Source organism: Microtus oregoni, unplaced genomic scaffold, assembly GCF_018167655.1.
Source record: "Microtus oregoni isolate MIOR12 unplaced genomic scaffold, Mior012 000000F_ref0000247, whole genome shotgun sequence".
In the NCBI taxonomy this organism is placed as follows: domain Eukaryota; kingdom Metazoa; phylum Chordata; class Mammalia; order Rodentia; family Cricetidae; genus Microtus; species Microtus oregoni.
The window spans coordinates 80689633-80713665 of NW_024543059.1; the positions used below are offsets into that span (position 1 = coordinate 80689633).

The 24033-nt window shown below is 49.0% G+C and overlaps 1 protein-coding gene across 4 annotated transcripts in view; it reads right to left on the bottom strand.

Moving 5' to 3' along the window:
* Nucleotides 1-24033, bottom strand: part of Bcar3 (BCAR3 adaptor protein, NSP family member) — a 106126-nt gene that overhangs the window by 27761 nt on the left and 54332 nt on the right. The window contains exon 1 of one of the 4 annotated variants that reach the window (XM_041653399.1): nt 14470-14616. The exons of 2 other annotated variants lie outside the window; for them this stretch is intronic. In XM_041653399.1, the coding sequence (XP_041509333.1) occupies nt 14470-14553 (84 nt within the window). In that variant the 5' untranslated portion in view covers nt 14554-14616. Of the gene's footprint in view, nt 1-14469; nt 14617-24033 lie in introns of those variants that run through there. One more of the 4 variants, XM_041653408.1, reaches the window with a different exon arrangement.

A 24033-nucleotide genomic window follows, 5' to 3' on the forward strand; every position in this document is an offset into this window, starting at 1 on the left:
AAACACTGTGGCCTGGAGCTGTTCTCAAGACAGTTTCCACAGAGCACTGGGTGGGGTGAAAGGGAGGGCCAGCGTATAAGAACTGCGTCTCGAGGACAAAACTGGAAGAGAACGGGAGGGAGATGCCAGGCACCCTAGCTCTGGGAAATAATGAGTAGTGGAACATGATGGCCCAGAGGTTCAGGGATGGGGCACAAAGAACTGAAACCCGCAAGGGTGTAGCAATGCGTGTGATCTATACCTGTGTCTTCAGCTCTCTCACCCCTACCCTCCAGCCCGCCCCCCCATTCCTCCAACCCCATCCCCACTCCAGGCTTGTGGTACGGAGTCATTCTGGCCATCACTGGTTGCCTGGGAGAGAGCCCCTCGTCCACTCTGGAAGAAGACAGCCTATTTCACGCTGGTGAAAATGCCATGAGACTTGGAGCCTGGTAGTTACTTCACCTCCACACTTTTTATACCAGAAGGACCAATGTGGCAGAGGGGATGAAATCAGTGCTCAAAAGGGAGACAAGAGATGACTGGTATCCCTGTGACCTGCAAGTCCCTAAGCACAAACCTTAAAGCAGACAGTAAAATCCCGTGACTTAGCCAGTACGAGCTGGGTCTCACTGTGACCAACGCAGCTCTAATTAGGAAAGACAGGGTTCAGACATGGGACCTGGCACTGGAATTTGAGGGTCAGCTCTTTATTCCATGGATAATGTCATTACAAACAAATAAAACAAAAAGAAAGAAAGGGGGAGGGAGGAAGGAAGAAAAAGAGAGAGAGAGAAAAGAAGGAAGGAAGAAAAGAGAAAGAAAGAAAGAAAGAGAAAGAAAGAAAGAAAACCTCTCCCTGGGAAGGACCAAGTACACAAAGGCACTTTACAGCAATCAAATCTCCTGCAATGGCAGAAGGCTGGGTGGATCAGGGCTGGGAGGCACAAGGCCAGTGCAGTCATGTGAAATGCATGCTGCATGTTCAAGTCTCCATTTCCAGCCCTGACAGTGAGTGGCAGGCTCCGAGGTCCATCTGGGTAAACCCACTCACGGCTGGCCGCTGGCATCTCTGACCTCATTACCCAAATGACCCTCAGAACTACCTTTGGTTAAGGCAAAACAAACCCTGATTTGCTTCCGACTTGAATTCAATTCTTGTTCTGAAACACCTATAGTAGCCACGGCCTATGATTTCTCCACCTCCTGACTTCAGTCCTACAATCTGCCACCCACAATGTCACAGGACGCATATCAAGCAATTTTTCATCACAGTTGCTCCAGGCTGAGGCAGACATGAGATCCTTTCAGTCTCACCCCTAATGGACTTAAAGCAACCCCTAGGGCTTGTGTCCATGAGGGCCAGAGGCCCAGACCCCATCCTGTCCCATCCCATCCTCCTTACAGCTCCACAAGCCAAACCGCAGCCTTGCTGTAAGCTGAACCTGCGAATTTGCTGGGATCAGCTCTGAACTTGCCAGGAGACCCAGCTCACGGAAGGGTCATAAATACCGAGCATACTGACAGAGGACTACTGACAGGGAAGGTGGGCTTCAGCAGCCAAGTGGGGGTCTAAGAGCCCACAAATTTGCATACAATTTTCAGGCTCTTATTTGGGTCTTGAGGTTGTTGAGGCCTAGGGAAATATTGGACATCTGTCCAAGGGTTCATAGTCACCTATGGATAAAACCCAGCTTTCTCCCAATAGGCCCCCTAAATAACTTATATGTTCTCATGCATGGAACCCTGTTCCATGGCTCCCCAAATACATTGTCCCCTATGCCCCCCACCCTTGTGCCTTAGTAGTGTGGATGGAAAGACAGACTGACACCTGGGGAGTTGCTGGCTGTGTATCTCGGCTGGACTCCAGGAGGAGGACAGCCAGAGGGGGGCTAGACAGATGTGGGAAGGGCTTGGAGCTTACACTTTTCTAAGGTGGAGGACTCCACTCTAGGAGAGGCCCTCAGGACATTAATCCTCATGGAATGGCCAGCCAGGCCTCATTTGCCTTTGGATCCCAGAGCCTGGCCCAGCCCCTCACACACTGCTGCACCTGAACAGGCGCTGTCTGACGGAGACAGGCACTGCGCTCATCTGTTCACCTTCCCTTCCACTTGGTAACCTTTCTGTCAGGACTGTGGAGAAGAGAGCTCGCAGGCGGGTCAAAGACAAGTGACCTTAGGCACAGGAGCTTTTTCTTGGCACCCAGGGGTGAGAAATCTCACCTCATAGGACGACCTGATACAAGAACCCAGTTCTGCAGGTGGCACAGGCAGACACTCGAACCAATGTGCAATGAGAAACTTCTTTCGAAGATGACTCTTAGCAACAGACATGAAAAGGTTTTTTTAAAAACCAAAATATTAAAACATAACCTATGAATAAAACCCACCAGGAAGTTTTAGCAATCTGCCCTTTAAGAAATTATTAAAATATTTTTCAGTTACACTGATTGATTGACTGATGTGTGGGGGAGGGGGTCAGAGGATAATATAGTCTCTCCTTCTACCATGGGGGTTCTGAGGGTCAAACTCAAGTTGTTAGACTTGGCAGCAAGTGCCTTTACCCACTGAGCCATCTCTCTGGCCTCTGAGAAATTAGTTCTAATAGAATTAAAAAAACCAGCTGTTAGACAACTTAATCTCTACTTAGACACAACGTCATTTAGTCTGTTTGTTCAAATTCAGAGCCAGCAATTCCTGGGACCTGGGGACAGAGTCAGTAAATGGTCTGTCTATGCAGATGAAGCTGGTCCCTTATAAGAACCCATCCTCCATGATAAGCACCTGAATTACAAATTTCAACTTTAATACGTATATCCAGTTGGCCCCAGGTGACTCGTGAGGCCACAGACATGAAGATGGCAGAGCCTCACACAAGAGTGCAAGAAAGTGTTGGGATGTGCACAAAACTGAGATTGTGCCTTCTTCAGGGCCTTGAACATCTAGTTGAGGGAAAAAACAGAAAATCTTACTGAATTTTCTCAAATAAGATAAATTTCTGGTCATTCATTCATTTTATGATTAAGACTGGAAATTAAATTACTAGAAACAAAGATGAAGGAGAATAAACTGCATGCAAGGAAAGAGGGGAGGGAGAAGCAGGAGGAGGGGAGAAGACTGGAGAACACACAAGCAGGCAGGCAGCTGTGCTTTTCTGGTCTACTTCAGAGTATCAGGCCACAGCACCCAGAATACCATCGGGGATCTCACACAAAGCTTCCTTTCTTCAGTCTTGGAACAGCCTATTAGAGTAAGGGAGTGGCCAACAACAGTGCAGGCCTCTTATCGAGTTATACCAAACAACTCCATGGGCCAGGTTTTTAAAGCAATCTTACCCAGAAATTATGCTCACGAATTTACAAGTCTGACTGCAGTTCTAGCTCATCGTGTGAAACTGGTCTGATTTCTAAGTGAGATCTGTCCTCCCCAGGGCTCAGGTGGGACTTGTGCGGCATGGTGGATGCTGTGCTCGACCACCCAAGCTGAGGTGGTGCAGAGATTCAAGATGACAGACCCCCATCTCAGATTCTCTGAACTCTCGCAAGACCCAATGTAACATGACAAAGAACGTTGCTATCCCCGACAAATATCTTAAACATCCAGGAATCAGTTAAACCCTCCCCAAATGTGTCTTGGATAGCCGACCCACAAATCACTCGGAAATGCACAGCCTTTGCAATCATCTTGAAGGAACCTCACCTAAACACCATGTTCCTTGTAGAATTCAGAAACCTAGCTCTTTAGAACCCTGTCTTTTGTTGAATTTCAGACTGGCTAAGTTGAAAGCCAAATTCCAAAGTATATACATCAACGACTTCGTTGCGTAGCTTCTGACAGCTGAGCCATCTCTCCAGCCCCATAAATGACTTTTAAAGACCCAGATGGTATTTTACAATCGAAACCCTGCCTGAATGGATCATAAACTCCCCCAAACAAATACATCTCAACTAATTTCCTAACCATTAGCTCTACCCACAGCCCAAAGAGATCCTGTTCTCTACAGATTTCAGGACCAGCAACTTTTAATTAGTGTGATCCCTTGGACGTACCAACCTGAAGGAGGACAGAGAGAATGAGACAGTATTCATGACTGTGTATATGTGTTAGAGCAATATCAGCTTATTTCACCTCATGGATACCAGCTGCCTTTGAAGCTTACCTACAGTATTTTATTATAACTTAGCAAGGGAATTCCAACGGGGCTCAGAGGAGAAAGTTATCCCTAACCCTGACAACTTGAGTTTGGCTGACATGGTAGAAGGGGAGAATGCACACCCCCAAGCTGTTCTCTAACCCCCACATATGTGCCATGGCATGTACCACATCTACCCTGTCCCCATAAAGAGATGAAAATACAAAGATAATTCATGGCAGCTATGAAGTCACCGCTCCTACTTTTAGAACAGATGTGCCAGCCACTCTATGGACGAGAAGTTTCTCATGTTCATAATGGTGATCAATGCCAAAGCTTTTACTTAAATCGACAATTAACTTAGGAAAGGAAAAATCCAAAGAGGGAAAAGAACAAATTCAAATTTTCCATTTCTGTTCACTACAGAAAGCCCCAAAGCATCCCTGCCTCTTCTAGCCCCATGGGCACACGGTAGCTTGGCCTGTGACCCCAGATGTGGGCAGTGCAGTGACATGGTGTGCTGGTCATGGGGCCAGGGCAGAGTTGTCTACTGATTGCAACCATTGCCAGTCAGATGGCAATGGAGGGCCTTCAGAAAAGGGTGCCTAATTATAAGTCACCAAGGGCACCCTATGGGCATAACCCTGTGGCCCTGTCACCCTCTGGGTGCCAAACATTTAGTGATGAGACCCGTATTTTTGAGCCATTCTTTCCAATTCTCCCTCTATACCCCTGCTGTGCTCCCTCTACACCCCAGAGTGTGTCTGTTGGACCTGCCCTCTCCCTCCCCAGATTTGAGAAGGTCACAAATGGCATGGTAAAAGGACTTCACGCCTTCTACCACGTGGTCACTGTTTCTTTGAGGAGACAAGGCATTTGGAAATTGGCCAGTGGTGCTGCAGATGCCCAGGAATCTCAGTTTTATGAGGTCAGTGGAGGTTTCTGGCCCCTTCTGAGAAAGGGATCAGTTGGAAAGACACCCTGAAAACTCTCAACAAGTTTCAGTGACCTGTTTTCACTGATGTGCTGCTGACATTTAAGCACCTGGACAACATCACTGGCTCTTTTGAATCCTCGAGAACCTCATCATCATGGACAGATTTTGTAGATGGGCTCTCACCATCCATTTCCCCATTTTCTAACTCAACCGAGGCAATTTTTCACCCCGCAGAGCAGATTCCCACTCTAGCACCATTAAAAACTGATTTGCAATTTTCAGTTAAATGAAGAGGCTTCGTTTCCTTGCTGTACGTGATTTTCCCTTTCGCAGATGAACAGTGATTACAAGGGCCATCAGATGCTCTTGTAGACAGGAAAGCTGGCAAAACCCCCAGAGAGCCCAAGTCCAAGAGATTATTCATTACCCAAACTTATCAAACCCTTATCAAAGAGGCTCCGTCACTGTGAATAGGAACCAAGAAGAGGCCCTCTACAGAGCTCTCTGCTTGTCAAGATTCCGAGAAACACTCATTAAAATTCTCCCGCTCCCGTGTGCGGACTAAAGAGACTAATTTAATTGCAATTTTTGTGGATTGGCGTTTTGAAGTAGAGCACCCTGCAAGGAGGAACTTAATCCTACATCCAAACTAATTACATTAGAGTCACTCTGATGGGAGCCCATGGCTCCCTTTGATGCTAGACGGCTCTGCCTTTCATCCACGCTCATCCTCTGGGCAAGGTCTCCTCTATGCGCCCCACCCTGCAGGATCAGGAAGCTATTGCTTTCGCTGCTCAGTTTTATTTTGATGAAACATCAAGGGACTGAAAAGCCCCCCTCTTTTTTTTTCCCTAAACTGAAGGAGACTGATTTTAGATTGAAGACTGGGGCAGCTAAGCTTTGGAAAATGCAGCAAACCCAAAGGAGACAAAGACAGCTTATTTCTTCTATGCACTGGGAAAGCTGCTCACTGAATTCATCTGTTCTAAGATCTCCTTCCACCTTGGCCCCTAAAGGCGTGCCAAATGAGTGGTTTACTTTTGACAAAGTGTTATTTACCCTGGGCCACTCAGCACTCAGTTCCAAGGTGGTGGTGTCTCACCTTAGTCTGTTAACCAATAAAACGAAGAGATTTTTTTTTTTCAAAAGGCCATTTATTAACACGCTGCTCTGCTCCAGCAGCACAGGGACCTTCTATCTGCATCAAATTTAGATGATGATTTCTGGAGCAGCCGGAAGTGGGGTCAGCACCGGAACCACTCGGTGGGGCAGCCCTGCATTCTGATCCCCATGGAGAAAACCAGAGTGCCACAGCCATGGTCAAAGGTCACTTGGTTGCACTTAATCATTTAATGGGCTGATGACATGATGGGCTTGAAATAAAAGCTGAGTACTAGTTTGGCCTACAAAACGCCCTCTAAATCATTTTGGTCCCTTTCACCGTGCCCTCCAGAGACTCCCAGAATACTCTCCTCTCATACAGGGTTGACATGTGTGCTAAAAGAGACAGTATAAATGAGACATCACTCACTGTTCAGTGAGATTTGCATTCAGAAAAGCAGTGTTCAGTAAAGGTCTGCAGGGAATGAAAACCATAGACTGGGGTTGAGGTGAGCCATGGCGAGAGGGTTTGAAGACCAGACGATCAGAACTCACTGTATAAGATCTGAGCCAGAATTTTTGATCACTGGCAATTTAACCTCATCGATTCAACATCTTACTGTAAATTATAAATGAGTTGGAGCACAGCTTTTAACCAAAATAGATGTCCTATTTGCCCTTCAATAAGGAATGTCAGAAAATCAAAATCAATTTAATTCTAACACCATCCTTTTCTTAATTCATCTTGAATGGATGGAGTTTTGATGAATCAGTGGAATGTATCACAGTGGAAAGGCGCTGGGAGATGTGATTAGAAGCAAAACTGAGATGTGCTAACACACAGGGAGAAAAAGGGAGAGATTCCAAGAGTCTTCTAGTGTGGGGTATGGGACAAACAACTTTCAAATTCTCTCTCCAAAATAGAACCATGACGAACAACTGCCTTAGAGCTCTGATCTGGGCTAGAACATTATATATCAGTGCTGAGTGTGTAGTAGGCTTCAGTAAAGCCAAATGCTAGTCACAAGACAGCATCAGACTCTGTAGCAACTCCACTACTTTCAATATATAACTCACCCGTCACTTCAAAGGTCTCTGTTCCCAGAGGAGCTCAGGCCACTCAACACCCACAAATCTTGGTTACTAGCTATGTTAAAAACAGAACATCACTAGCTGTTGTAAAAGGAAACAGAGAACTGAGATTTTCACTTGGACAAGACACTCCACACAATGCCACTAAGATCTCACACAGCCATACAACGTGCCTGGAGACTAACAACAAGTAAGAGTCTTTGTACGTCACAAGAGGAAGCGCGATTGGGGCCACGTGTTTCACGATTTGATCAGACTTAATGAAATAAGGGTTCCCCGACACTTAGGATGATTAAAGTCATACAGAGTATCTATAGAGAATACGACTGGGCACACTTAGCCCGTACAGAACCCTTAGGGGCCCCTGAGGGCTTCTAGAAGCAGCTCAAAGTTTATGAGGCTAGTATGTCCCAAGATCAGGTCAGATATTCTTGATCCAACTCCCCAGTGAGATGGATTGGGCATTTCTCTTTCCCTTGTTTCTAGGTGCCCTTTTCTACAAGCTCATGCAGCCTCAGAATAGATGTGCTCACAGTCTGGAGGGGGAACTGTGCATCTGACAGCCAGAAGGCCCACCTGACCAGAACCAGGAATATGTTGAAGCTGCAGAGATTTTTGAGCCAAACAAGATAGGACCCTGTAGAGCCTAGCACTTAGATCTGTTCAACTATGCGAATGCACCGCCTCCTCTAGAAATGTCAACGTTCTCTGAAGGCTCAGGAGGCCAGTTGGGAAGCTAGTGCGGAAATCTGGCAAGAGATAATGAGGCCTGAATTAACACAGTGGTGGTGGAAACAGAAGGGAAGAAACCGGCGAGAGCTATGTTTAGGTGCTGCTGCGAAGCCTTGGCGATTGATTACACGCGGAAAGTGAACAAGCAAAGAAATCTAAGTGTCCTGAAAGGATGCATGAGTCACCCACAGCCAATATAGAAACCCAAGAGCGAGGCAAACAGGTTTTCCGAAGAAAGCAGAGAGTCCGGTGTGCTGCCGTGTATCTGAATGGGGTTGTTCACCAGGCTGTGGGGCATTGTGGAGATAGGTTGACTAGACACACATGGGATCCTCCAAGAATTAGAAGAACCTTGCTCAACTTCCACCTCAGAAATGGGATACAGTGTGAAGAGAAAGCTGGGGATATTGGTTTTGAAGAGGCAAACTAGAAAGAACCCCAAGTGTGGGACTGGCTAAAAAGGAGCCAGGAGATCAAGGAGGGTGCAGTCTCCTGGAGGTTGGAAGAGAAGTTTCTGGAAGAAGTAACTGCAAAGGTCAAGTGCAGCAGGGGCATTCCAATCAACCAGTTAGAAGGCACCCACTGGGTTTGATCTTGTATACGTCCCTGGGAAAGGGGCTGATCAGTGACACGGTACCGAAAGGAGCCTGGAGGGGCCTGTGTTGGGAGAGATGCTGTTTCTGTTCCACACATCAGCCTACACTCAGAGCAACCAGCAAACCTTTAGCCCATTCCTCACCCCAGCTGTTCAGCGGGGTGTGTCCTTCCTTTTCCCAGCACATACGCCTGTGCGCTCCACCCCCCCCCCCCCCTTTTCCCACCCTCCTCCATCTGATCTCCTTTTCACCAAAGTTCTAGACTGATGGTTTCTTTCTGCCTCACACGCATGCACCTACTGTTACCTCTTCTGGGAAGTTCTCTGGCCAGGGCTGGCATTAAAAACCTCTAGGGTGTCACAATACGCTGTGTTGGGCTGTCTGTCTTCCTTCCTTTCTATCTGCCACAGGTACGGAGAGAACTGGCTATGAAGCCATGCCCCAGCAGCCATGGAGAGGCTCCTTCCAGGTGGGAACCCAGCCCTGTCCCCCTCGTACACTCTAGGTCTCGATGCAGGGGATGAGTGGAGCTGGGAGGGACAGGTGAGCCTTCCAATGCTTCTTCAAGTCCCTTAGTGAGAAGCTAGAATTTGGGGTAGTCATGCCTTTACGGGTAACCATCTTTATAAAAGTGTGCACGTATGTACAGCAGAAACCAGGGCAAGTTCTTAGTCACAAAAATTAACATACTGATTATGGTTTTCATGAGCTAGACAGTAAGTCGGCACATTTTCGTGACCAGAGTCAGAGCAACAATAGCTCCTGGGGCTATGACAGTTGACGACAGAGATGCCGCCGTGGCATCTAACCCTATGACACACTTCTTTCCTCTCTAGCCAGAACATTCAAATTACTTCTCAGTTAAAATGCATTGGGTCACCCTCGGCCATGGCTTTAAACCTCAGAGCCTGGGGCTCTGCTATGTCCTGATGACCTCTAACCCTGGCCACGGCAGAGAGGCTTTTCTACTGTTCTTCTAACCTTAGTCTTCTCCACTTCTGCTGAAAGTTCTAGATTGTTCTTTCTCAACACACACACACACACACACACACACACACATACACACACAGACAGACACACACACACTCCCTCTTCAACCTCTCTGGTATCACCACAGTGTTTAATACAGCCCAACTTTGCAGTTCAGCAGGTGCTAATCCCCAGACAGATATCCCCAGGGTCCCAACCCTGTCCCTGATTCCCCTCTAGTTTCTCCAGCAAAAAGAAGCCCTTGGCTGGGACCTAAACTCTAAGGCTAGTTGGGGAACACTGGGACCACAGCCTCTACCAGTCATGTCCTGATACTGACACCAGATCCCCACAGCTCCCAGACGCCAATGGAATGCACTTAAAGGGCTCTTTTTTACAGAGAAGTATTGCTGGCCTTTTTAGTTTAAGGTCTGGTAGCACAAATGAGCAACAAGCGCCCACCGGCGGGGAGGGGCTGAGTCACTTGGAAAGATTCCTCCTCGTGGCTTTTTTCACCATTGGCAGTTCATACGCATGATGTATCTGCACCAGGACAAAGGCAATGGGGCCACTGTCATCGCCAGAATGTCACTCTTCCTCAGGCCATCCGGGCAACACAGATCAAAGGATCAGCTACAGGGAGAATGAGCGGAACCACCACTCCCCCTGCTCTTCACAGGAGGAAGGCGGTTTCAAACGAACCCAAGTGCCAGGGACCTGACACTCCACGGATGGCCAGTGTGATCTCCTGAGCTGAAATGTGGATTCAGTAGGCTCCAAATCTCCCCACCCACCCGGGGAGGAGGGACAAGAGAACGTTAATCCAAATGAAGCACCCTAGCACAATTCGGGATCTTTTGACTATAATGGCAGTGATTAACACCTGCAAAGATGGCTCAATCCTAGTGTGGGAAAGTCTGCACTCGCAATTCCTCACAACTATGGCAGCTCATGGACAAGACCGTTGGACTGGACTTAATGGCCTGTTCTTAACCAAGCCTTTCTGGTCCTTTCATTCACATAGTCTCTATATCCAACCTTTCTGTCTACGCTGTTTTGGGCAGGCAGCATTTCGACCCTTGCATGGTAGTTTCTGTCTCTTAGGTTTCTCCAATACAATCATACTGCATTTCCTTTTGACCAAATACTGGGTACAGCTGGTGAGTTTCAGAATTAGCGCTCGCTCTCTCTCTCCCTCCCTCCCCTCCTCCTCCTCCTCCTCTTCTTCTTCTTCCTCTCTCTCTCTCCCTCCCTCTCCCTCTCCCTCTCTCTAAAAATATCAATCATCAGAGACAAAGGGGCCAGAGGTAATGGGATTCCATTGCCAGCCTCTAAAATGAAGACTTCCATGCCTTCCTAGCCAAAGTGCTTCTGCAGCTTCTTAAAGAACATAACGTGCTATCTGCCACTGGCTGGCCCCCTGCCCACACCTGGTTGTTATGTCTAGGCTTTTGTGGATTCTCCTCTCTCAACCCAGATTGTCATTTCCTCTCTCAGGAAACTTTCTGTTCGCTTAGCAAAGGCCTCTCTCCCCAGGGAGTCCTCCAGCACAGACTACAACCAGGCGCCCTCCTCTGGGGAGCCAAGGTGCCTTCCACCAAATTTTTGACAAATGAGGCTTCCTTTCAGCCTGTCAATAAACTCCTGTCCAGCACTGCGGCACAGTCTCCAAATGGACCCAAACCTTCCTCTGAGTCAAGACTGGGTCTTAACTGCTTAGGGCCAAAGCAACTGGCAAAGGCCAGAGCACAACGGTACCGTGATCAACAACTCCATCCTGAACTAAGGTGTAAGCAGGGTGAAACCTGCCTCCGCTGTCAGTGAACTCCTGGCAGGGCAAGGTTGGAGAGAGCATTCTTCTTCACTCTCCTTGATTTTCCCCGCCATGCTATGAACTGAGCTTTTCCGTGAGCTTTCTGCTCTGACCAGGCCTGGCCTCGGTGCTTCTGCTAATGCCACTTACACCTTGGAGCCATGGAACCCGCTGCTCACCCAGACTGGAATCCATCTAAATCCAGAGTCACTAAAAATAGTGTTTTGAAGAAACATCCCTTCTAACCACATGCATGCATGCACACATGCATGCAATATCCCCCTTGAAATCTTTTCTAAAAACAAAGGCTCATTCTGCTCTTTCTCAACTGCAATGCAAAATGAAGTATTAATATACACGACAGCATCTTGGTTCAGACATCAAATAACCTAACACGGCATCGTAGAAGGACTATTAGGTTCAAGGCTGGGACATCTGGCTCCCCTTCCTGGTGCCCCACAGACTGATGGTGGAGAGGCTATTTCTGAGGTGCAGCCTCTCCTCTATTGGAAAGGCGAACTATCACCCTGCCCAGCTCACAGAACTTATTCTGGGGAAACAACTCATGAAAAATTAAGACCGTGGGAAGCCTGTTGAAAGTAACGACACCACGCTCTAAGCATTTTTGGGGCAAGTCCTTTGAAGTCAGGACTTACACCTCAATTGCCATTTAACACTTCACCCCCATTCCCAGGCCCAGCCACCCAAAAAGTGTTTTGCACATGGACGCGGACAGGGTTACATCCAATGTTGCATCTGAGTGTGCCTTGTTGGTATCATCGGTCTGGTATTTCTTTGTTACCAGCTTCCGCCCATTGGATGGGCCTAAGCAAAAGACTTTCTTTTTCATTCAGACTGAAGATTCCCTTCCCTGCAATGGGTGCCAACTGTGAGCTGAGATGCTCAGCCTGGCTGGACCATCTCTCTCTCCTTCCCTTGGGGAGGGCCAGCAATGTATGCTCAGCGCTGATCGTTCTCTCTGCCTCGGCCTCCCACATCATTCCTTCCCAGGGTCTTTGTGTACAAGTCCACGAGGCTGCTAACTGCATCTTAAATCCCGCAAGGCCTGTGCAAATAAGATCTTATTCCCAGAGTGCAACGGTGCGACTGGGCAACCAAGGAACTCTCGTATTTTTAGTTTTCTTCCCATACAACCAACACTATTAATAACACCCTGCTTTCTCCTGCGATGATATGGATTAGACCAAACGGAAAGTTACCATGGCTACCGCAGTGTTATTTTGGGGTAGGAGACATTCACGCCAAGGGAAGCAGCGAGCGTGGTCAAACTGGAGCAGCATTTCCGCCTTGTTATCAGGCAGTCAATCCCAATTTAATTTCGAAATTCTAATTGCAACGGAAACTAATTACGGGCAGCACGACCTGAACCCCTGATTAAAGTGGGAGTCAATAAAACGATTCTCTGTTATCGTTGGGGCAACACTGGCACCACGAAGATGTAAGTACGAGCAGTTTTCCTGCCCAGGTAACCAGTCAAGCGAAACCAAACAGGGAAGCTCATCTGGAGGGTCCAGCAGAGAGCCACAGTGACGTGTGAGTGAATGGCTCAGAGCCTTTCTTCATGGCACAAAATCTTTAGCATAGCTGGGTGGGGTGGGAAACCTGGGCATAAAGGAAGTCAGTTCTATCAAGAGGCATCCACCAGGATCCCATGATGGGAGGTCAAGAAGGAACAAACAGAAGAACAGATGGCCCAAGTTAACCCACTATGTAGCTCCTTCTGGGTGGGCCTTGGGACATCCACACAGCTCACCACTGAGACCCAGGCATTTGTGAGCTGATTCCTCATATACTGAGGGAGCTGAGCTCATTTGAACTAACAGCAATTGGCTCGTGGATGGGCTTCTATTCGAGGGAGCGCTAACTGCCAATCCTTGACGCACATGAGTCCCTTTGGGACCGCCCAGTCTATCTTTGACAACTCAAAAATACTGTTGATGGCATGACATCATTTACCCCATTCCAGAACGATCCATATTTAGGTCGAAAACCATAGTGCCCAGCCGGGCTCTGGGATAACATAGGAGCTCTGTCGTAAGTCAAGGGGGAACACTTTCAACCCATACCTCAGCGCTCTCCTCACACGTTCTTGACAGAGAGGCACAGAAATGAGCGCGCAGAGTAGCTGCGGGGAAACTGCAACCAGACAGGAGAAGCAGAGGGCGCCTCCTCTCTTCCCATCCACTGTGTACTTTTCTATAGCTGGGTCTTTCTCCCTGCAACAGGTCACTTTCCCAAGGTTTAGCTTTTGTGTAGCAAGAAAGAAACAGTGTTATAGCCCCATTGTGGCTTCTCGGTCCCTTGGGAGAGGCAGCTCTGCTTTGGGGTGGGAAGGATTCCTTGAGAGCGCTCAGCCTCCAATTTCCCAGGGATACTTGAGGTCTGCAGTTATTCTGGGGCTGGCGGGAGTCTGTTCGAGGCTGACAAATCAAGACTGGAGAAAGCCTGTGTTCGTGTTAGTCCTGAGTCCATCATGGGCGGGCGACATGAACACAGACCTTGGTTTCAATTAGCCAAGTCCCCCCCCCACAGTCTAATTGACATGCCATGCAAAAGCCACTGGCACTGGGGTCTCGTCACCAAGGTTAAAATGCAGGCGGTAAAGAGAAACACATTTCTGAACCCTGAGATGTTCTGGGAGCTGGATGCAACTCGAAAGAAAATAATTTGTGGTTTCTGTCCATTATATACATTGTGGGCGTATAATGGACCACGAGGTTGAACAGAGCAAGGGACTCACCCAATGCACGCTTGTTCTGAACACGGGGAAAGAGACAGCCAAAGAGAAAGAAGGAAAAAAAAAACAGCTTTCTCATATTTGGTTACTCTGGCATACGATTTCAACCCAGGGAGCCTGAAAGTGTCGCAAACAACAGAGTTTTGTCCCAAACACGGACAAGGAGTCCCCTCCCCCTTCTCTACAGCCTGATTTGACTTTCTTGGGGGGGGGGGGGGGGACAGCTAGGACCTCGGGAAGATCCACCGGACCAAACGGCTTTTGCAAACTGCAAACTCCCCCTAGTGCCCTCTAGAAACCCAGTGTCTTGGGGCCCCAAAAGGATTTAGAGATGTGCACAACTCCAGGCCACACCTACCTTGACTCCAAAGAATGATTTGCGGTGATAGAAGCAGCACAGGGCTGCTGAGAGGGCGTGGAAGGCGCTGCATTCTTTAGGCATCTTCAGTCCCAGACACCACACACCTTCATTCAAGTCAAAAGGAAGGGGGCCTTGGATGGTGGCTCCTCAGTCCGGCTCTGCAGCTCCTGCCCACAGCCAGCGGCCAAGGGAGTGAGTCGGCTCCTTCTCCCAGGCCAGTCTGTGACTTCTCCCCCCTCCGGCGAAGCCAATACGATCCACTCGCTCAATTCTGGCCGGCTTGTGTCCAGCCTGCCATGCACACGGTGCCAGAAATTCTCATGTGACCAGACTCGATGAAATTCTAACCCCTCTTAGAAGAGGGCTTGTGCCTGAGCTTTTAGCTGTCCCCTAATTCAGAGGCCAGGCAGAAATCGTTATACCCCCCCCCCCGCCCCGCCGCGGGGCAGCCTTCCCTTCCGTCCCAGGGCTGGAACACACCACAGCAATCTGCTCCTGGTGGCTTTGCTTCTCACCCCAGCACTTAGGGCTTTTTCAGAAGCAAGGCAAGTTGTACAGATCACACCATCCTGGGGTGAGACAGAGGCTCCTTTGAGGAAAGGTGGCCCACAAGTGATCAATCAGGTCGTGGCTTTCCCTGAGAGGAGTCTTAGAAGCTCTGAGAAGCCAGGCAGGTGCCGGGTCTCCATGCCCACCTCCAGGGCTGTTTGTTTTTCATTAGGATGCTCTGGGCAGGCCGTTTGCAGCTGATAACACTGGCACAGCTGTCATTATTAGCAAAACACAACTGCCTGTTGGTGTTTAATTAGCAAGTCTGTCAGCAAATACCCTGAAGGGCCCGTGCCCTTCCCACCTGGCTGTGCAGCAGGCCAAGGATGGGGGCTGAGGTACTCCCTTCTGACCCAGCTGTTTGCTCTCCTCCCCTCGTTCCCTTTAAGTCCTTCGCCTTAATTACCCATCTCCACTTAATTGCCTCCCCTGCCTAACCTTCCTAGAAGACTCTATGGAAAGAGCTAGCGAGAGAGCCCCAGCCACCTTGAGGGGCAGCAATAGATTCCCTCCTTCTTCCCAGTTAGAGTGGACGCTCCGTGCTTCTGCTATGTCATGTTTTCTGTTTGCTTGTTTGTTTGGTTTCAAAATCAAACCCAGGTTTTGGTTCCCTAGCTCTTCGTCCCCCATCTTTCCACACATTAGCTTTCAGTGGTTCCAGCCCCTTTCGAAAGCGGAGTGTGTCCCGACGCTTCCTAAAACCTCACCCCGGCTAAAACATGTAACACGGGAGAAACAGAACCTATTCATTCCAGCAAGGAACAACACCGGATGAGGCATGAGAGAGGTATGAGAACTATCCGGCGGGATTAGCGGCAAATCCTCCGAGGCTTTGGCCTTTGGCCTAGGTCAGGACTGCCTATAAAAATAGGGAATTGTTTGTCCAGGGCCCAGTGAGCAGCTTCTATATTTGATCAGGGAGAATGGAGAGCCACAGGCCTCATACCCTCTAGAAGAGGCTGAGGCTCTGCTTGAACGTGTCTGACATGGGCTCAGGGATCTGAAGGCTCTCTAGACTCAGGAAGCGTCAGGGAAGCTGGTTCTACTTCTCTTGCACAAGCTCCCATTCTCCCGCTTGCTCTGCTAAGAGACTGTCTTGGCTATCCTGAGATCTCCTGTGAAGCCTACCTAAAACATCACATGGTTGGGGGAAGCCTCCAGCCGGCTTCTGAGATGGCTGAGCCCAGAGTTTGTTCAGGTGGTGAGTCCACATGGTCCTTCAGGGTCCATATCTCGCACCCGGGGGCGGGCGGTGGGGGGGCGGCGGCATTTTCTATTTCCTATCGTTTCTGTCAGATGGGCACACACGGAGCAGCTTCCCAGCGATGACTCATCAGCCGGGGTAAGAGCCACGACAGTAGGGGCCCGGTTGCCACCGCTGTTAGTCCCTTGGCAGGAAACGACAAGCTCTTTCAGGCTACAAACGTCTTCACAAGGGGCTGGGCTCAGGAAAAGGAGCATCTTCTCTCCTGCGCAAAACTTACTAAGATTAGTCAGCAAGAGCCTTGGAATTCCGGCCCGCATCTCCAGCAAGACAGAATGTATTCTTCAAAGACATCTATTACTGTGTTTCTCTGGTGTTGGGGGCAAGAGGGAGGGGTGCATATACACAGCTCGGAGGACAACTCTGCGAAGGTTTCTCTCTTCCCAGCTTTAAGGGGATCCTGGGGCTTGAACCTATGACACTAGGCTTGCATGGCACGTACCTTTACTCAACCTTCTTGCCAGCCCCGGGAAATACATTCTTGGAAACAAATACACAAACAATGTGGACATAAAGTACACAGAATTATGAAATCTGGTGCTCCAGGGTCTGGTAAAAACAGAACAATGGCTTCAGGTCACTACAGAGTCACTGCTCTGTCACCAGAGGGTTTCCCTATTTAAGAAATGGCCAACGACTGTCCCATCAGGTAACTGTTTCCTGAACACATTTTGCCTTTGTTTTACACACACACACACACGCACGCACACACATGTATGTTCACGCACACACACTCACACACATACATATATGCTCATATACATATACACGCACTCACACACACAAATTTCTGAAGCAACTCTCAAGTCTTAATTTTCTTCTCAAATGGCCAAAGAGACACTAAAATATTGTGTTCTTGCAACTAAAGGTAATAATTGCACGAGCTCTCAAAGCGCCCTTCATCGTCCTTCTCCTGTCCGCGCTGATCAGTTCCCCCCTAGTTTCCTCACAGTGATTCTTGTATTCTAGCTACAGAGAAACAGAGGACTGGAATGGTTGTGCCGTTTGCAGAGAACAAAGGACCAGAGACTCCAGTTTGGGGCTGCAGGACCTAGTTAACTGATCGCATGGAACCCAAAATAAAAGATTGTAGAAGGCTGTGTAATTAAAGCTGTCATTCGTGTAGCCACACGCAAATGGTGAGATCTGGGGAAAGTGGTTCTCACTGATATCTTGGTAAATGAGACTTAAAACCAATTCAGATTTAGGGTTTTCTAAACACCATGCCTTTCTGCGGATGGGAAGAGAGCCTCTAATAAAATCCCAGGAGAAGAAAGGGACCAGCGGGCAGAACGCTGGGATGGGTCCTGTGTACCACCCTCTTCAGGCCACCCAAGAGGCTTGTTTCTCTGTACCAAGGAAAACACCTGGTAGGCGAGAGGGCCGAGCCAGGCAGTCATGTGGACACTTGCGGAGAAATCCCCACTCCTTAGCTCAAATACTGTCTCTACCCCATGCAAAATGGAGGGTTCAGCTGTCAAAGGGACACCCCCAACACCCAGAAAACACACAAAAGAACTGCCCTCAATGGCAGGCTCCCCTTGAGTAGCCCTCCTAACTGACCTGCCCTACTCAGTAACCATGGAACTGGAGCGGCCTTCCCAGCCACACTCAGCAGACACATGCTTCCTGTTGGCAGCAACCATTGGCTCCAAGGAATGAGCAAGTGTAGGTGGAGTCCCTTTCCAAAGCATCAGTACCACCCCAAGTAGAAGCAGGCTCCCCAGAATGACAGGAACTCTTCTCTGATAGGACATGGTGGGGAGGACATGGAGGCCGCTATCTCTCCATCTTTCCCTAGTCAGGACACCAGGGAAAATATACTACCTACAGCCTCCATGCCTTCCCCACTTCAGAATCAAGACATCCAGCTTCCGTGGAGCTACTCTGGGTCTCTTCCAAGCCGTCCTGTGGTTCACTGCTGACCATCCATGCACTGGAAGACACTGTCCAGGGCTGCGGGGCTCAGCGTACCCCTGTCCAGAGTGAGCAATTTCAGATTAGCTATTGGGGTGAACATCAGTCATGGTGCTCAAAATAGCTGAGTTTCTCAAGGTGACCGTGACCTCCCCTTCCCCACAAAACACTGCCATTCTCCCCTGCCTCCCTCCCACGCGTGGCACCAATCCTTTCTGCCTTGTGGTTCAGTTTGCTTTCTTTCCACCAAGTCCTAGTGACCTAACTTTTGGTGAACAAAGGCATCTTAAATGAGCCATGGGATAAAGCCAAAGAAACCCTGGTGTTCTCAACCTCTGGTGTCCCTGAAAAGCGGGAAAGGTAGCTGGGCCTTGCAAGGTGACACGCCACAGTCTCACCTCCCCGAAGAGCTGCGTGGCAAATGCCAGCGAAGCAGCAGCAGGAGGGAAGTTTATCAGTGCTCGGCTTCCCACGATGCCTGCTCTGCGGCTGCCCAGTTCTGAACAAACACAATGGTCTCCCGCTTCCCCTGGAGCTTTGGCCACCTGACTCTGGATTTAGAATTAAGAAAGGCTCAGGACAGGGGTCATAGCATCTTCCATGGCAGTCAAGAAAACCCACTGAGGCCAGGTGTGTGGCTAAGGAGTCACTGCATGCAAGATAGGAGAGGTCATTGTGTGCAGGTAACTCCAGGAATGCCTTGGAGGCCCCAAAATACTGCACCAAGAAGAGTTATAGAAAGGGAGTTCACTAGCCCGAGAGAGAGAAGGGAATTGCACTCCACAAGGCAGGAATGGAAGAGACAGCTAAGTTCTTTGCCACTGAAAGTGGAGTTACAGGATTTGAACTTGGCTCTGCCGGTCTTTGGTTGATTGTTCCAAAGTAAACAAAGGCAGCATCCACTCTCCATTTCCCTTCCAAAGTCATAGTCAGCCAGTGGCATGAGACAATGGACATGTTCTTATAGAGTCTTTGTATTTGAGCACTTCGCTATGCTGGAGGCTGAGTGCTCTGAATATCCAGGGCAGGCTGGGCAAAGCTGGGATGCCTGGTGGGTCGGGTGTATTAAGTTCATCTTCATGTTAGAATAGTTTCAGCTTCTGGTCGACTCCTTAGGATGCCACCCTGTCCTAAGTTGAGGAGCGTCTGTAAGGCAATTCCCACTTGCACCCTCACGTGGAGAGCCGCAGGGCCCAATGGGACAGAATTCGTCTCAGATACCATTGCGGAACGATGAGACTGGAAGATCCTCTTTTTTTTTTTTTTTTTTTTTTTCTTCAGGTCAGACAGAGCAGTGAAGGCTGTTGACAGCCTGGCACATGCCCCTCTATGAATGAGAACCAGTTCTTGCTCCAAACAAGAATGCAAGCTGGCCTCGGTGGGCAGAGGGCAGGCAATGCTGTCGAGATTTCTGCTGCTCAGGGTCCATAAGCACCTGCCTTGCCCCGGTGGACACAGAGCCCCCAGAAGCAGGCTCTCCACTGTGACAGACACTCTCTGATGGGCTTCTGATCTCAGGTTGACAGTTTCCCCCGATTCCTCAAGGGGGATGAAGGGAGATGGCTGTTAAATGGCCTCCTTCAGGAAACAGTATCGATCTGCCCCGACACAAGGAGACTAAGTACAGTCTCCACAAATAGATTTCTTTCTGCTGGACTCCAGGTCCCTGCCCCTCCCCCAACAACTTTATGATTCCCTAAATAGCTATTAAAATTGCATAACTGAATAACGTGAAACAATAGGCAGTCTTGGGTTTTCTTGCTTGCTTTATCTTGTATAATTCTACTTCATAGATCCGTGCATCTCGACCACCTATTATCTCCTGGTATCTTCTCAGAAATGCTTCTCTATACTGTGGCATTAAGGGAAAATGAGGAAGATATACGCACAGGCTGAGGCTGTAATTCAGCTGGCAAAGCACTTGCTTAGCACAGACGAAGACTGGATTCCACACTCCGGCACTTCGTACATGAATGTGCAGGATACACTCCTATATTCCCAACATAAGAGAAGAAGCAAGAGGATCAGAAGTCCAAGGTCATCTTTAATGATACAATGAGCTGGAGGTCAGTCTGGGATACGTAAGATCCTGTCAAGAAGGAAGGAGGAGGAGGAAGAAGAAGAAGATGTGGTATAGGATATAGTAATTTCAGCTCCAATAGCAGACTCAGGTTATCCAGTGGTCTTGGGCAACTTTTAGAAGAAAGTCATGGACCATCTTCCCAGGGCAAGAGGCACAGATTCATGATGTTTGCCAGAACATTTCAGAGGCTCCTATATATCCCCGTAAACCCCTGGGAGTCTAACCCATCTAAGGTGGTTCACCACCGACTTGGCCAGGCTGCCTCCCATTCCACACTGACTATGCAGACATCATACCCGAGCAAAGTTCGTTTCTGTCATCTTGACTTCCGGCTTTTCTCTGCCACACACATGCCCTTCTCCTTCCCTCCTACTTTTAGTAAGTGTGAACAACATTAAGCAGCCAGCAGGTAGTGACTACAGACATGGCACAGGGCCCCTCAGTGCAGGGGAGCCTTCAGGGAGCGCCCCGCCCCCACCAGGAGCAGCTGAGCTTTTTCCCATCTTATGAGCCCTTCTGCAGATTGGCACCTTCCAAAACTGAGCTGCTAGACAGACATCCACAGGGCTCTAAAGTGGCTCTGAGCACACTCCAGACTAGAGGAAGGGCGGGGCTGCGAGAACAGCCAGTTGAGTGACCTTGGGAAAGTACTTAACCTCTCAAAACCTCAGGGCTGCTCCCCAACTCACCAAGTAACCGAAGGCTCCAAATAACAGGCATTCCATGTGTCCCCCAACACATGGAAGGCAGGGTCAGCCTTGAAGGAGGGCACAAGACACCCCCCTACCACCCACTCTCTTATATGCTAGGCAATATATGCTAGACCCGGGTCCTCAGAGAAGATGGATGATGACTTGAGCCACTGACCAACTGCAGTTGGTGCTTAGGACCCTTCTTTGAAAACTGAGATTAAAGAGGAGATGGGCAAGCATGCTTAGCCTTAAAAGTCTGTTTTAGTCCTACATTTTAAAACCTGGAAATCAAAGTTACACAAAGATCTTACTCTCACTTGTTCGGGCAAGTGTCTCCTGTGTCTTCGGCATCTGAGGAGCTGTTTATGCAAACAGACAGGAAATGTATCCATGCTGTCTGACTCCATGCCCACCCCTGTCCCAGCCAATCTGACTGAGCACCTGTGGGCAATTCCCATGGGCTATGGGTGGCCTCCCCCACCCCACTTCATTGCGTGTATACCACTCTGGCTGCAGAATTGGACTTTGGTCTATGTTCTGAGCTGCTGTCCTGCCAATCTCGGTCCTCCAACACTCCCATACTGGGTGGCTGTCGCCATGACAACAGATCTTTGACTTTAGCTTAGAGTCCCCTGAGAACCATCTCCCCATTGTCTGATTTCTTCATACTGCCCTGGTTTATAACCCTGATGCCAGCTCTTTCTAAGGTCATGCCAGATCTAGCCTCGTGAAGGCTGTCACCTCCTTGTCTGTCTGTATCCCCAGGAAGCTATCCTCTGACCCCCTCTTCCCTTTAAGCCCCTAACAGCAGCCATTCACTGTCATAATATAGTTCATTCTTCCTAAGCCATCCCACTCCACCCCCACCTAGGAAGGCTCCCAAGTGCTGAGTGGACCAACCGGCTGCCAAGGAATGAGAAAAAGGCAGGATTGCCAGAGTCCAGGGCAAGCAGGCCCTAGGTGAGAGGAGTCGGCAGGGTTAGCCCCACCCATTCCAACCATGACAGAAAACATTCTAAGGAATCCCTTCTGGGTGAGTTTCAGTAGGAAAATGGCCTTTGGTCATGTCACGTCAGAAACATCCTGGGTATTATCATCTGAATGTTGCAATGGTCAATCCTGCATTCTGCCAAAATAGTTCTTAGAATCAGTCCAGATAAGGAGTTCTTAACTTGGGGGTGAAGTTTGACTTCCGTGAGCCATACACACTGCTGTGTGGTCATGATTCACTCACTGGAGAAATGGGTTACTGCTTATACCCAACACTCAAAACACCTAGGTGACCTAGAAGTCCTTGCTGACTGTTTTCTCACTAGAAAAAGTCATTTTATTTTTTATTTGTTTAGTTATCCATTCATTTTGTGGGTAAATTAATCCATTATTTATTGTGTGTGTGTTTACACATGCGTATGCACGCTTGCGTGTGGGAATCCCTTCTCTCCTTCATCCTGTGGGTCTCAGGGCTCAGACTCGAGTCATCAGGCCTGATGACAGTTGCCTTTACCTGCTGAGTCTCACCAGCCTAAGATTCAGAACGACTTTCAATAGTCAGCATGAAGGAAGTGAATTAAATACCCTCGTGGTCAAGAACGCGACTGAGGACCTAGAGACATGGTATCTGGTTACCATGGACACAGTTTGGCTTGGCAGGGCTGTGACCAGTAAGAGGAGGAGCCAGGCAAGCAGCAAGCAGCATGGAGGAGGTCCTTATGACTGAGAAGTAGCTTTCCCACTTGTAAGAGGAGAGAAGCTTTTGCCCTTGTCTTGGGGAGGGCCTTTTGTGTATCCCAGTAAATGTAGACTATGTACCAGTAGGACGCCAGCAACCCCGCAGCAGCCACACTCCTAGAGGGCTCATCTAGCAAGGCCACAGCAGCTCCCGACGTCTTTCTACCTTATTTCCAAGTGAGGTCCACAACAGTCAGTGTCCCCACAGAAAATTCTACCAGTGTCTCACTGAGCACACTCTAGGAGACCAACATCATTATTGCTGTTCTGTGGGTACCAACCAGCAGCTCTCAGAGTGAAGAAGGAAAGCAAGCCAGAACCCGCGCTAGCCGATGCACTAATAGAAGCCTATCTATCTCGCCGGATGCCTACACTGCCTTATCTAAAGCCCATCCAGAGAGCAGGTCTCCCTTGATCCAATGCCGGGCAGTCCTGCCACGTGGGCTGAGGGTTCGTCTAGAACATCAGGGAGGCTAGACAACATACAACTGACGGGAAAGAGCAGGGCATGGACTGAGGATGCTGGGATCAGACTCTCAAGACCAGGAGGCAGCAGAACCTCAGGTACTGAGTGAAGGCCAGGAGCACCTCTGTGTGCAGAGATACCACTTTTCCCTTGGTGGGGAAAGGCCAAACCCCATGGTTCTCTGCGGGCCACAGAATTGATCTGCAGCCGATGTCTTCACTTCCTTGATTGCCGCCAAGCACAATGGCGTCTTCAGAAGTGACATCTAGAAGGTCAATATTTTCTTTACCTGATGCCTAGGGTGGGGACAATGGATTGTTTCTGCCAGTGTTCAAAGGCTAACACAATACCCCCAACCCCCACCCGGTCCCTGCATGCCTTAAGTGTTCCTTCCCAGACAGGTGGGAGAGCTAGGTGGAGGAAGGGAAAGGTTCAGGGGTGAGCGGCAGGAGCTGACCTGGGTAAGTCTCTGGAACACTGTGTCTTAGGGCTGGGTCACTTGTGATAACAGACGTGGGAACCTTTCCAAACCCACATACCAGATAACAAGCTCTCACAAGGTCCCACCTCTCCACCCTCTCTAACAGCAGCTGCCATGAAACAGAGGCAAGGGGTCACCGCCCACAGATAAAGCCGGAGAGAGTGAAACTACAGAAAGCATCGTGCAGGGCTTAAAAGGATAAAACGGAAAAGGGTCGGGGGAGGTATTTCTGCAAAGTTTAGCAGTTGCGTGTCAACACATTATATGTATATCCTAACTAGACACAGAGAATTAGAAAAATAGCCTACTATGATCCTCAACAATTATGGAGAAATATGTAAATAGCAGATGGTAGTGTTGGAAATAAGATCATAACAAATT